This window comes from Crocuta crocuta, unplaced genomic scaffold (genome assembly GCF_008692635.1).
Source record: "Crocuta crocuta isolate KB4526 unplaced genomic scaffold, BGI_CrCroc_1.0 scaffold61, whole genome shotgun sequence".
NCBI lineage: Eukaryota > Metazoa > Chordata > Mammalia > Carnivora > Hyaenidae > Crocuta > Crocuta crocuta.
The window spans coordinates 10,446,082-10,458,292 of record NW_027528369.1 but is presented as its reverse complement, the minus strand read 5'-3'; the positions used below and the strand labels follow the sequence as shown (position 1 = coordinate 10,458,292).

Sequence of the window (12,211 nt, the reverse complement as noted above, 5' to 3'; positions counted from 1 at the left end):
CCCAAGTGAGGTTTGTGACTTGGACCTTCTCTCCTGGTCACTGCTGCCCATTCTCCTCTGTCCTTTTATAAACCTGGGTTCTCCTGTAGATGTCCAGGATGCCAAGGGACCGCGTGGGCGGGGCTGAGTAACCCCCCAGGCTGGCCCCCACACTGCCTCCCATCAGTGAGCCCCAGAAGACACACCGTAGCCTCATCGGGTGTCCACGGAAGGAGCGTGGCCATATGCCAGCGGACACCTGAGGGATGCCTGCGGGACGTTGCTGGCGGCGGCTGTGTGGGGGCGTGAGGGATGGTGTAGGCCTGGGCGCCGTGGCGGAGGAACACACGTGTGTTCACAGGAGCAGGCAGGCGTGGCCAGGTGCACAGGGAGCCCCCGTGCGTGAACCTCTGAACACGTGGGCAGGAGCGCGACAGCTGAGCTGCCCGGGCGGCCTCCCGGGTAGGGTGAGGCTGGGGGCAGCACGCGTCCCTCACCCCCGCTTCTCTGAGCTTTCCCCTGGGCCCCCAGGGCAGAGCGGGGGAGTCCTCCTCCTCCCTTTCAGCTTCCCTCCCGTGTGGGGGTTTCAAGGCACCTCTCTTCTGTTAGCGGGGTCACTGGGCTGGTGGGTTTGGTCCGGGGCCTCAGAGGCCTGGCCTGCCCTGCCCCAGTTCAGTGCGGATGGTCACGGTTCCACCACCCCGGGGCCTGCCCGGACGCCTGCTGTTTCCAGAACCTCCGCCTCGCAGGTGAGAACACAGGCCCAGAGGGGTTGAGTCTCAAGAAATAAAGCACGTCTCACGGATTCTGTATTGAGGCTTTTCTAGGCCACGAGCTGGAGAGGCCCGTGTGGGGGGTGGGGGTGTAAGCGAGGGGTCTAGTGCATGGTGGCAAAGCCCCTGCTGTTTCAGGGTGAGGTTCTGACACCCCAGCCACAGATGCAAGGGGAGGAAGCCTCCCAGGACCTGGGCCTCCCCAGAGCCCATCGGAGCAGCCTGGACGGAGGAGAGGGGGACTCACCCCTCTGTGCCGAGGACTTGACCGACCCTGATGTGCCACCGTGGGCACCAGGTGTCCTGGTGGGGTGGCCTTCCTGGCCCCGAGGGCCCCTCCCTTCTCCCCTGAAAGCTCGGTGACTGGACAGGGTCCTGCTCGCTCATGGCCACCCTCTCCATCCCCTGCACCAAGCCTTCGCTTCATGAGGGCTCTAGGGGCTCAGCCCCCATCCTGGGCCACTTGCCCCAGGGTGTAGACGTGCTGCGAGTCTGCCTGAGTCCCAGAAATGCAGACCGTGTCCCTCCACACCCTCCTCACAGCCTACTCGCTTCGCCCTGGTGGTTTTGGTCCGTGGCCAGGACACGGTGGGCCCCCACTGTCCTCGGCTGGTGCCTCCTGCCCTCGCCCCGGCCCCTGGCCCCCCAGGGCCCACTGTAGTGTCCGTGAGATCTCTTGGTCAGGATGCTCACGGGCTCCCCCAGCAACGTGCAGTTGGCCATGTACTTGGTGCCCCCTCGCCCCACCCCAAGCCCACCCCGCGTGGCAGGTCCCTGGTGCCTCAGGGCCCCCAGGTGGCCTGTGCCTTGGCTGCTTCCACCGGCCTCAAGCCTTCATCACGCTGGACTTCCTCAGAATTTCCCCAGTTTCGCAGCCCTACAGCTCCCCTGGCAGCAGGACGATGGGGCAGCTGGGTCCTAGCCTTTGCTAAATAAAAGTTCTCTGCTGGAGACACTTGCCTCCTGTGTGTGCTGCGCCCGAGACACGTGACGACCTTGCCGGGCTCGGCCCAAGCACCCCAGTTAAAGTAGGTGCTGCCACCCTCACTTCCATCAGATGCACTGTGCTGGAGTCCCCCCACCCCCACCCCCCAGCTGCCTGTGCCTTCCCGGGGTGGCCGTGCCCCTGGGGCAGGCTGGGACCCCCACTCAGTGACCCCAGAGCCTGGACCACTTGCTTCAGTGTGGATGTTGATGAGCATGTGGAGTAAATCCTATTTAATGCTCACAGTGACACTGCGGCTCAGTGCGTCCTGGCTGGGAGCAAGGGACAGGCCGCCCCGGGTATTCTCACTTGGCGGCTGTGCCTAGGGGTACCCGGAGCCATGGCCGTGGCCTCTCTGGGCCAGGGGCCAGGCTGGTGCCCCTGCGGGCACGGCCTCTGCTCGAGAGACTCTGAGGGGCCCTGCTTCCCGCCTGGCTGTGGGGAAGAGCATGAGTGGGCTTCCTGGGGTGGGGCCTGCCCCCTTCCTGGACCCACATTCAAGCTCTCCTGCACTTGTCCATCACAGCACATCCTCTGCTTAGATCGCAGCGGTAGCCAATCTTTGTGGGCCTTGAGGTTCTGGGGGGTGTCCCTGCGCTGCCACGGAGCTGGGGTGGCCCGGTGGCGTACTCACTGTTGATGACCGCTGTGGCCAGGATGGACGCCATGCCGGCCTGCTGGGGCAGGAGCTGGATGTCGCTGTGGCAGGGGGCCAGGCACTCGGGCTCGGCCGGCTCCTTCTTCACGGGGTGGCTGGGGGTGCCACGGGGCTCAGCCGCACTGAGGAGCACCCCCAGCAATCCGCCGGCGGGCACCGGCTTGGTGAGTCTGCACCAGAGGGCTTCATCTGCAGGGGCAAAGTTCTGGGTGACGGGAGGGCCACCGGCCGGCCCTCTGAGCAGATGCCCCGCCCTCCTGCCCCCTCTCAGAGACCAGGGCTCCGAGGTCTGACCTGGGGCGGGGCCGGAGGGGGCACCGAGCCAAGGCCGGGGCTCGTGGCTGTGTGAAGCCGGTCTGTGATGGGGCCACTGGGGGGCTCCCCAGGCCTGCCCCCTCCCTGTCTAGCAGGAGGGCCCTGAAGGCGGCTAGCACGGCCGCCCTGGTTTCCAGGAGAGGGGTGGCCTGTGGGGCGGGCAGCAGAGCGCGGGGGTGGCCGTGCTCCTCACAGCTCCGCCAGGAGCGGCTGTTCCTGCGGTGGCCAGCAGGGGGCAGCCTCCACCAACGACCCAGGCACCAGCGCGCTTACCTGCTACCCCAGAAACCTCCAGGGAGGTGCAGGCCGCCCCCCACCCCCCCAGGCAACCTCGCTCCCATCCGCACCGTGAGGACCTTGTCCCTCCTGCCTGGCCAGGCTGAGCTAACTGGCCCACGTCCTGGCTGGGTTTACAACCCCGGGGCTGACCGCTTGCTGCCAACACGGGGCCTTCCAGTGCCTTTCGGCTGCTGTCTGGGGCCTGAGAGAACTCCTCGGTGGGGGGCGGGCTGGGGTCCCCCCAGGACCACAGAAGGCTGAAGCGTGGCCTGGTTCCCGGATGTGGGCTCGGCACCTGTGCTGTCCTTCCATCACGCCAGGGAGGCTCCCAGGTGAGGACAGGAGCGAGGGGCTGCTCGCAGGCTCTGCCGGGCTGGGCGCGTGTCCCTTGCCCGCCCCTGACAGCCTCTGGCCCCTTCCTGAAATGAGAGCTGCCCCTGAGGACGGAGCCTGGCCTCCACAGGGGGTGCAGCAGAGCATGCTGTGTGCCGCCCTGGGACGTCCTGGCAAGTGGGGACCCCGCGGGGGAATGTGTCGTTTCCTGTGGTCAGTGGGCACGCGCCCCTCTGGACTCTGCTTACATCAGCCCCTGGGCCCCCCTGAGCCTCCTCGCCTGCAGTGCAGAGGGAGGGGCCCTGCTGCCCTGACAAGCTGGTCCCCACACACGCGGACGACCGCACCACACCTTGCTGTGTGATCCACACACACCCAGGCAGGAGGTGGAAGCCCCAGGTCTCGTCTGGATGGCCTGAGCTCTCTGAACCGGGAAGGGGTGGGGGGTGGTGAGGACCCTTTCCTGCTTCCCCTCCTCCTTCTTGGGCCACTCCTTCTAGAAGGTGCAGGGAGGCAGGAGCAGAAGCTGCCAGGCCTGGCTGGGCCTTTAGTCTTACAAAGAAACAGAGGCCTGAGAAGGGCAGGGGATGTGGCCTAGGCCCCACGTGGCTGGGTCTGAACGTGGCCCTCCTGCTCTCCCCCAGAGGAAGCTGGACTGCACGGGGCCCTGGTCGAGTCGGCACTGTGGCCTGCCTGGCCTGGGCCCTATGCTGACCCCGGTGGTCTCCCAGAGCCCCCGAGAGCAGTCACTGCCTGGGCCCAGGAAGGGCAGCAGGTCCCCGAGACCCCAGGCCCGACCTCTGTAATCAGGGCGCTGGGGGCGTGGCGGCAGCGGTGGCCCGACCCAAGGCCCGGCCCCGAGCAGCCCAAGAAGGCTGCTTTCCCCTCAAGGGCCAGTCCAGGGCCAGCCAAGTGCCCCCCCACCCCCCCACTGCCGGAAGGCCGCGAGGGAAGCGCCAGGATACCAACCCTTCCTGTAGATCTCCGCGTTGGCTTCGGCCTCGGCCGGGACCTGCGGCAGCATCCTCAGCCAGCAGGGCTCCTCCTCCAGCAGCAGGGTCAGGGCGGGGCCCTGGGGGGGAAGGGGGCTCATCAGGGGCGGCACAGGATGGGCCCGGGTGGGGGTCCCGCATGGCATGCAGGGAAGAGCCTGAATCCAGCGGGGCGGCCAGGCCACAGCCCGCGCGCGGCTCCTGGGTCAGCACTGTGTTGCCGACAGACGCAGCAGGGAGCCGGCCCTGTCCACGCGGGGACAGCGGGTTCTCCTGGAAACGGGCCCAGAGCGGTCAAACCGCTTGGTCGAGGTCACACAGCCAGGGTGCCGCAGAGCAGGGACTCACACCCAGATCTGTGTTCTCTCCCTGCCTCCCTGGCAGTCGGCTGAGTGTCACGGGGCAGCCCATGGGGTCACGGGCCAGGACGGGCACACGTTCCTCCCACACCGGCCCCCAGATGGCCTGTCAGCCTGGAAGGTGGGCAGCTCTGTTCTCTCACTCGAGAGGGGGGGCGGGGAGAGCGGGGACCGTNGATGCTCGCCTCACCAGGGAGGCGGCTTCCGAGGGGCTGCGGGGTTTCCGGCACCCGGGCCACTGCGGCCGTAGAGCAAATACCCGGCCTGGGCCCGGGAGGCCAGCCCCCGTCACAGGACGGAGCGGCCAGGCACAGACTGTGGGGCGCGGCGGGGGGGCCGAACCCGGGCCCGGCTCTGCCCTGCAAGGCTGGGGTGGCTGCTCTGACCGGGGCACCCCCGCTCAGCCGCTGGCGCTGTACGGAAAGCCACAGCACGTGTCCACGTGTGGGTACTTTTGTTTTATGCAGGTAAGTGGCTTGCATTCAGAAATGCACGCATCAGGACCTTTACCTGAAGAACCTGTGTCACGTGCTGCCACCTGGAAATGCCACCTAGACCAGGGTGGCTGTGTGCGCCCCGGGGAACGCCACAGGCGGCCAGGCGCTGCCACGGTGTCCTGCCCTGGCGATGGTGTGAGAGGTGGCCTCTGGCAGACTGTGGGCGCCTCCCCGCCCGGGACGCCGCGGGCCTAGGCCGGGCCTCCCCCACTGTGACTGTGAGCCCAGGACCAGCTTGCAGCCCGAGGGGTCCCGCTGACCCCTCTGCCCTCTCGTCCCCACCCTGCGGCAGGCTCAGGGACCCGGCGCGATGAGGCCTAGGAGCCCAGCACACCTGGGCACCACTCCCAACGAGGCCGGGGCGCCTTGGCCAGGGGAGTAGCTCTGTGGCTTGGCCACAGAAGGGGCCGGGGGAGACTGGCCGCCAGGTGGTGCCCCTTCCGCTGGAGCCGTGACTCGGACCACGTGTTGGCTCCAACCCGGCCTGTCCTGACACCTGCTCTCGGGGCGGGGGCGGGGGGCAGAGCCTGTCCTCCGGAGCTGAGCCCCTCCAGGACGGGGAGGTGTCGACGCGCACGGAACCGTCCCTTCCAGCACGCCCACCTGGGGCACAGCCACCGCACAGGACCTGGGGGCCCCGCCCCCGCTTTGGTCAGCAGGACCGTGCGTGTAGGCCCAGAAGGCAGGGGTCCTCCGGGGGCCCCAGGCCAGCACGTGCCACCTGTCAACTTAGGGAGAGCCGGCAGCACCCTGCTGTTAGCAGACATTCGGGGACCCCANATCTGCCCGATCCTCCGATTGGCGCTGTGGTAACGATATGAAATCTAATTATTCGTCCCAATATTTCTAACCCTCAAACTGAGACTGACAGCCTCCCGGTAGGTTTAACGCTTATCGCTCGCTGGAGCAGCGAGCTCCCGGCACGATAAAAACGCGCACGGCTTTGCTGACGCTGCAGAACCCCCGCTNAGGTCCGTGGGAGGTCAGGGCTGGGGCAGGCCCGGGCTGGGCTCTGACTCGGGCGGCCACCCACCTCCTCCCCTCAGCTCCTCCCGAGAGGTCCTGCCCCCTGTCCTGCTTACCCTCCCAGAGGCCACCATCTTTCTGTCCTTGGCTCCACCAGACCCTGTGAAGAACCCATTTCACAGATGAGGACTGAGGCCCACAGAGCTGAACGATGCCCGAGGCCATGGGAAGTGGCTGTGTGTACACAGGACCGAACCAGGGTCTGCATGATCTCCCCTCCCTCCTTTTCCTTCTTTCCTTCTTTCCTTCCTTCCTTCCACCCATCCAGCATCCATTCACCCCATCCCTCCACTGATCCATCCATCCATCCGTCCGTCTGTCCATCTACCATCCAGTGTGGACGTTGGGGTCGGGAGTCCGGCAAGAAACAACCAATGGAAGGAGAGAGGCAGAAAGTGCTAGAGAAACAGGCTGAGAAGGGATTGAGGTGTATGTGTGGGGGAGGGGAGCCGTGTGGCCAGCAGGGATGCGGCCCCCATGGCCCCCAGCCCTCTTCCACGGGGAGGTGTCCCAGGGGCCCTGAGGCCAGGCCATCCCTCCTCCTGAGCCTCCAGGAGGCCGGTCTGAGCCGACCCTTTGCACCCGCCGCGCCTCTCAGACCCCGCGTCGACACCTGCGGGCAGCGAGACTGAGGTGCGGGGAGGGAGGGTGTCAGGGACCCAGGAAGGCCCTTGCCCCTCCCCGGGTCTCACTGATGTCCTGGTGGCCTCACGGCTACCGTGGGTAAGCCCTGGGGGACAGCTGGACAGACAGACGGATTGAGCCACCGCAGGCCAGGCTGGGGCTGAGAATTCACTTGTTCGTTCAATCATCCGGTCATTCATTCATTCACCCCTCGTCCATCACCCGTCCGCCATCATCCACCCACCCATCCACCCTGAACAGGTTTGTGGTATCTGACTGCAAACCGGGGAGCTGGCTGGGTTTCCGAGCCCTGGACCGTGGGAGCCACAGCTGGATGAGGGAGGGATCTGCCCAAGGTCACAGAGCAAACTAGCGCAGGAACCATTGCTGACCCGACCCCTGGAGGCTCTGTGCACTCACTCTGTGCACGCCCNGATGGGGCGATGTGGGGCGGGAGGCGCGTGGGGGAGGGAACTGGGGCCCATCAGCTGAGCTCGATAAGGGGCCCGCTGAAATGTTAGCAAAAATATTTAGACAATAAATGGAGTATCGGAAAGGCGTGCGTATCTTTAAGAAATCAATCATCGTGTACGGGCTGTCTGGACACTCGGCGCCAAGGCGCAGATAGCGCCCGCTGGGGAGATAAGGGTTAATCAGGGATTTAATTCTGCAGGAGATAAAGCCGCCTTCCTCCCGCAGCTCCTCGGCCGGAGCCCCAGAGGCCGCTGGCTTCCCTGGCGCTGGTCCCTCGCCCCCCTTGGACATTCTCTCTCTGCCCGAAGAGCGTCTCCAACCTCGCGCCAGGTCCCCCCGGGCTGACCTGCGCCCTGGGCCCAAGGAGGACAAAACTTGGGGCGGAGGCTGCGGCCGGGGGGCCGGGGCGGGGGNCCTTGGACATTCTCTCTCTGCCCGAAGAGCGTCTCCAACCTCGCGCCAGGTCCCCCCGGGCTGACCTGCGCCCTGGGCCCAAGGAGGACAAAACTTGGGGCGGAGGCTGCGGCCGGGGGGCCGGGGCCGTGGCCGGGGCCCGCCCCACCCTGTCCCGACAGAGCCTGCAGGGGTCTGCGGTCGGGCGGACGTGGCTGCAATGCTCCCTCTGCTGCTTGATCCTGGTCGTTTTGGCGAGTCACTCAAGCCGTCAGAGCCTCAGGCTCCTCATCTGTAAAATGGGGAGCTGCCTCGTATGGTGTGTGTGGGGGGAGGGGGGAGACCAGGGCCTGTGCGTGAGGATGGGCGCGCCTCAGTGTGTGGGCGGGGTCTGCAGCATACACCTGTCCATGCTGGAAGGGACTGACTGTCCCCAGAGCGGGGCGCGGAGGACAGAGGCGCAGGCCACACTCAGCCACATCCCTTTATCTTGTCGTAGCTTACGAGAAATCAGAACTGAGGGCCGGGGTGGGGGCTGCTCCCAGCCCACCTACTCCTCCGTCCAAGCATTAACTGCCCTCCACAGCCTCTGCTCTGAAAAGTCAACTTCTGCTTGCATGCCTCCAGTGATGGGGAGCTCAGTGCCTCAAGAGACTGCTCTAAACACCGAAGCTTCCATCCTGTCAGTGGAACCCAAAGCAGGATCCTTCTGTGGGGCCAGAATCTACCCTGGAGCCTCCACCACCTTCTCCCTGCTTGAGCCGTGGGACAGGCGGTCCCCCCTCCCGCAGGGCTGCTGGCCATGCTGCCTGCCGAGCAGGCCACAGCCTGTTTGGGCGCCACGTGCACAGCATCCCGTGTAACCTGCACCCCAGAGCTCTGCCCGCCCACCTCTGCTCTGCAGGCAGTCGGCGTGTCTGCAGGCTCAGGCCTCAAGGACCCTTTAGGGCCTCCCCGGGTCCCCACTGAGGTCCCAAGGGCTGAGGAAACAGCAGCTCAGAGAAGCCAGGAGCCTGCCCCGGAGCAAAGCAGCCCCGAGGGAGGAGACCTTGGGGTCTGGACCTGTGCCGTGGGGATGGCCTGGCCGCACCGGTGGGAGCCCTCGGTCCTGGGCCCGCCTCCCGCCGAGCAGCGAAGGCCGGCACCTGCTGCTCTGAGCCTGGCCGCTCGGCTGTGCCGGGCCGAGCCGATGGCCCAGGGGGCCGCAGCCGGGCTGCATTTAGACCCCGGGGGGCCGCGCCAGTCTCGAGGTCCGGGCCCCAGCCCGGGGGCCCTGACTCGGGCGCTGTGAAGGGCGGTCTGAGGGTCCGCAGCTGGAGACGGCGGGCAGCCCCTCACCCTCCCTGAGGACACGCGGCTGCGAAACAGGCTCTGACTCCCAGGCTGGAGCGCTCGGGGCGGCATCTGACCTTGATGCACAGGGGTCCCCTCTCTGCCCTGCTGGCGCCTGCTGACAACACGGAGGCCGACCGGAGGCCCACGCGCGGGGCCCCTGGCAGCCAGGGCCGCCTGGATCAGGTCACACCTGAGCGCACCGTCGGGAACCCCAAAGGGCAATGGCTGCACGCTGGGCTGCAAGAGCCTGGGCTTGGGGGCGCCGACCCAGCGGGCCTGCGGGCCTTCCAGGTGTTTCCCGGCACACCGCACGCTGCCGTCGGGCCCGCACCGCCACGCCCTTTCCTAACCAAGGTGCATACAGGGTTTTAAGTCAGCTCCACGCCTAATACAGGCTGAACTCACCACCCTGAGAGAAGTCCCAAGCGGAGAAAGGGGCGCCTGGGGGGTTCGGTTCAGTTGAGCGCCCGACTCTTGATTTCGGCTCAGAGCATGATCTCACGGCTCGTGAGTTCGAGCCCTGGGTCGGGCCCTGTGCTGACAGGGTGGAGCCTGCTTGGCATTCTCTCTCCCTCCCCGTCTCTCTGCCCCTCCCCTGCTCACTCGTTCTCTCTCTCAAAATAAGTAAATAAACAACAACAAAGACCTGAGCTGAGACCAAGAGTTGGACGGACCCTGAACTGACCATGCCATCCAGCGCCCCCGAAATGTATCTTTAGGGACCTGTGTGCCCCTGCAGGATGACGCAGACCACACGACCTGGGGGAGCTGGTGTCTCGGTGCCGGGGGCGGGGGGACCTGGTTAGAGAGGGAGGTCAGGGAGCGCCGGGGGGGGACGCCCTCTGCTGCCGTCTGGAGGGCGCAGGGGAGAGCCTGCGTCTGGGCCTCCGCCCCCGGGGTCCCCAGGCGCCCACGGAACCGCCTCATGAGCCCGCCCACGAAGGCCAGGTCCCGATCCCCCCCAGCTCCCTGTCACCCCCTCTACTTCAAACACCAGCTTCCCCGTCTGTTTTGCCAACTTCTACTCACCCATCAAGGGCCCACGTTAAGAACTCCCCCTCCAGGAAGCCTTCCCTGTGCCCCTTCCCGCCTTCCTGGTCCCAATATCTCAGGCCCCCATCTTGGGCGCTGCCAGGCTGGAGGGTAACCCGGACCCGGCTGCCGGGGCAGAAGGGGGTCTGCGCCCCGGGCCTGACTCGCCCTGCAGTGGGGGCTGGGCTGCTGGGGTCGGGGCTCCTTACCGGCTCCACCTGCCCAGGGGACGAGGCTCTGCTCCGGATGCTCCCGCGGAACGGGCCCCAGGACAGGCCCTCAGGGAGGCTGCGCCGAGCCCGCACGCACCTCCGCCCGTCCTGCAGCGCCGGCTCCAGCTCACCTGCGGGGAGACACATCAGGGCTGCGGGCGGGCCCCGCCGCCCCCCAGGGTCCCCAGGGGCGGCCGCGGGGCTGCAGGCGGAGGAGGGAGGCCTGGGCCCGAGTCCCGGGGGCCGGGCCAGCCCCTGCAGCCGGCCCTCGCCTGGGAGGCCGCAGGTGCACCACGGCCGTCAGGACACGTGCGTCAGGCGGCACGGGGTGGTGCCGGAACCTTCCCACGCCCCGGACGCCATGCCTGCTGCTTGCGTCGGGGAGGGCGCAGAGCAGAGGGCGTGACGTCCCCCCGGCNTCCCTCCGCACAGCCCGCCCCCCGCCCCCATTAGATCGAGCCCCCCAGACCCACAGAGCAAGCCCGTGAGGGCACAGTGCTGGGCGTCGACTTCCACCTCTCGGAGACGGGGACCCCAGTACTTCCTGGGGCTGCGTGAGGCTTGACCACGTCAGACTCGCAGCCCCCTCAGCGCAGGGCCTGCGGCGGGGAAACCAAGTCAAAGCACCAGGCTCTCCCCCCAGAAGGCTCAGCACAGCCAGACTCTGCACCTGGGTGGCCCTGGTGTTGGCACCGCTCTCTGCCTGCAGAGCAGCAGTGACAGGGCCTGGCAGGGACCCCAGATGCTGCCCCCCCACTTCAAACACCAGTTTCTTCCTCTGCCAACTTCTGCTCATTTATCAAGGGTCCACCTGCTTTCTGGAAAGGTCTGGGCCGGGTCCTGCTGCCTCTCTGAGCCGACGGTGTGAGACGTTCAGGGGCTACAGCTGCCTATGCCACGGGGTGGGGGATGGGGTGCTCCTGCAGCTCCCGTGGCCCAGGCCGTGGCTCCCGTGGCTCCCGTGGCTCCCGTGGCACGCCCCCCAGCAGCATTCTGTTACATTGACACAGACAGACGGGCCTCTGTTGTGAGCCCCTGAGACTGTCATTCTCACTCCGGCAGGACTAGGGCTCAGCCTGGCCCCCTGCACGGGCCACGTGACTTTCAACAGTGCCAGAACGTCGGCCCCCAGAAGCTACACCCGTTAAGAAACCCGGGAACGTACCCTTATTTGGAAACAGGGTCTTTGCCAATGTGACCAAGTCAGGAGCTCGAGATGAGACCTAGGTCAGAGCTCGATTATCTGATGGGACCCTAACATCCAGTGACAAATGTCCTTATAAAAGACCCACGGAAGAGACAGGGAGGAGGACCCACGAAGATGGCAGAAACCAGGGTGATGGGTCAGGAGGAGGGCGCGCCTGGGGTGCCGGGAGGGGCAGGAAGGACCATCCCCCGGGCCTCCGGAGGGGGCGCAGCCCTGGCCCCCCGAGCGGGGTTTCTGGCCCTGGCGCTGAGAGGGAGCGATTTCTGATGTCTCAGGGCCCCAAGGCGTATACGTCTGTCTGGGCCGCCCTGGGAGACGCACACCTGGCACGCTACCTGCCCTCCCCGGGCGTCGGTGTCCTCTCGGGACAAGGCGAGGGGGGTGGCCACGCCCTCAGAGGGCAGGCCCTTCCCGGGTCCACACACTCTGCCCAGGAAGGCGGGCGCCCTGTGCCCCGGAGGCCGGCCGGGCTGCCTCGGCCACAGAGGCTTCACATGGCCTGGCCGGGTCCCCAGGCGAGCGCTGCGGCCACGGCCCCACTTCCTGGAGCCCCGATCGGGCAGGCTGTGGCCTTAATGGGCCCGATTATCAGATAACTGCCAGCCTAATGGCAGAGATAACGTGCAAATACGCCAGGAGGCCCGGCTAGAACGTTCTAACTGGGTCCTTGTCTTCCCCGGGGCAGATAAGATGCCAGGGGGCCAGGACGAGGCTGAGGCGGCCGGCGCCCCTTTATCA

General features: G+C 66.8%; 1 protein-coding gene across 1 annotated transcript in view; it reads right to left on the bottom strand.

Annotated features, from left to right (window-relative positions):
- Window positions 1-12,211, bottom strand: part of ZFPM1 (zinc finger protein, FOG family member 1) — a 33,459-nt gene that overhangs the window by 1,813 nt on the left and 19,435 nt on the right. The window contains exons 6-8 of the mRNA XM_077754185.1: window positions 10,264-10,397; window positions 4,292-4,394; window positions 2,372-2,584 (exon numbers count right to left, since the gene is read on the bottom strand). Of these exons, the coding sequence (XP_077610311.1) occupies window positions 2,372-2,584; window positions 4,292-4,394; window positions 10,264-10,397 (450 nt within the window). The remainder of the gene's footprint in view (window positions 1-2,371; window positions 2,585-4,291; window positions 4,395-10,263; window positions 10,398-12,211) is intronic.